This window comes from Onychostruthus taczanowskii, unplaced genomic scaffold (genome assembly GCF_017590055.1).
Source record: "Onychostruthus taczanowskii isolate IOZ18803 unplaced genomic scaffold, ASM1759005v1 scaffold3688, whole genome shotgun sequence".
Taxonomy (NCBI): domain Eukaryota; kingdom Metazoa; phylum Chordata; class Aves; order Passeriformes; family Passeridae; genus Onychostruthus; species Onychostruthus taczanowskii.
Genome location: NW_024501113.1, coordinates 1 through 862, shown reverse-complemented (window position 1 = coordinate 862; position 862 = coordinate 1). Strand labels below are relative to the sequence as shown.

General features: G+C 33.6%; 1 protein-coding gene across 1 annotated transcript; it reads left to right on the top strand.

Moving 5' to 3' along the window:
* Positions 1-26: 26 nt before the first annotated feature.
* LOC121339672 (ubiquitin-like domain-containing CTD phosphatase 1) lies at positions 27-793 on the top strand (the record flags this gene model as incomplete). Its single annotated transcript, XM_041411654.1, has 3 exons — positions 27-113; positions 504-589; positions 678-793. Coding segments are annotated over exons 1-3 (232 nt in total), but the record flags the coding sequence as incomplete, so codon positions are not given.
* Positions 794-862: the final 69 nt, after the last annotated feature.

Here is an 862-nt window from a genome sequence, read left to right as displayed (position 1 = left end):
AAAAAAAAATCTGCATTACAGGCAAACCTGCAGATGATGATGTTAAGCTTGGAGCCCTCAAGTTGAAACCCAATACTAAGATAATGATGATGGGCACTCGTGAAGAGAGTTTGGTAAATAATTTGCTTGTTTATTAGCTTAAACAGCAAAAGATGCTCAGTTTCTTCTAATTGTGATTTTAAATTTTGAATTTTCCAGTTATCATTTTAAAAAATGATAGTACAATAGATTTCTGTTGGTGTTTTTTAATATAAAATAAATTTTGCTGCAGAACTCTTAGAGCAGTGTACTCATGAAATTCCTGTGGTGTTCTGCACTTGAAGTGCAAACCTATTATTGTGATACTCACTAACTTTTTAAACCTGAACAATCATCACTATACTTTAGTAATTCTTTCCACTAGTAAAGTGAAACAATTTTGGTTAAACAGTACTCCTGCCCTGTATCCATTGTTATTTTCCCTCTCTGATCCTTGTTGTCTTTTATTATTTTCATTCCTCTAGGAAGATGTCCTTGGGCCACCTCCAGATAATGATGATGTGGTCAATGACTTTGACATTGAAGAGGAAGTTGTGGAAGTAGAAAATAGGTTAGGAGTTCAAGCTGTTAAAACAGTTTGTTATTGACTGTAGAGTGTACATTTTAATTAACTGTAACTTTTTGCACTGTTACATCAGGGAAGAAAATCTACTAAAAATTTCCCGTAGAGTTAAAGAATACAAGGTGGAAATTCTGAATCCCCCTAGAGAAGGAAAAAAGCTACTGGTGCTAGATGTTGATTATACACTATTTGGTGAGTTTTTATGCAATTTGTGGGTTTTGTTTGTTTAAGAGTTCGATTTATTTGCCAGATCAGGTTTCT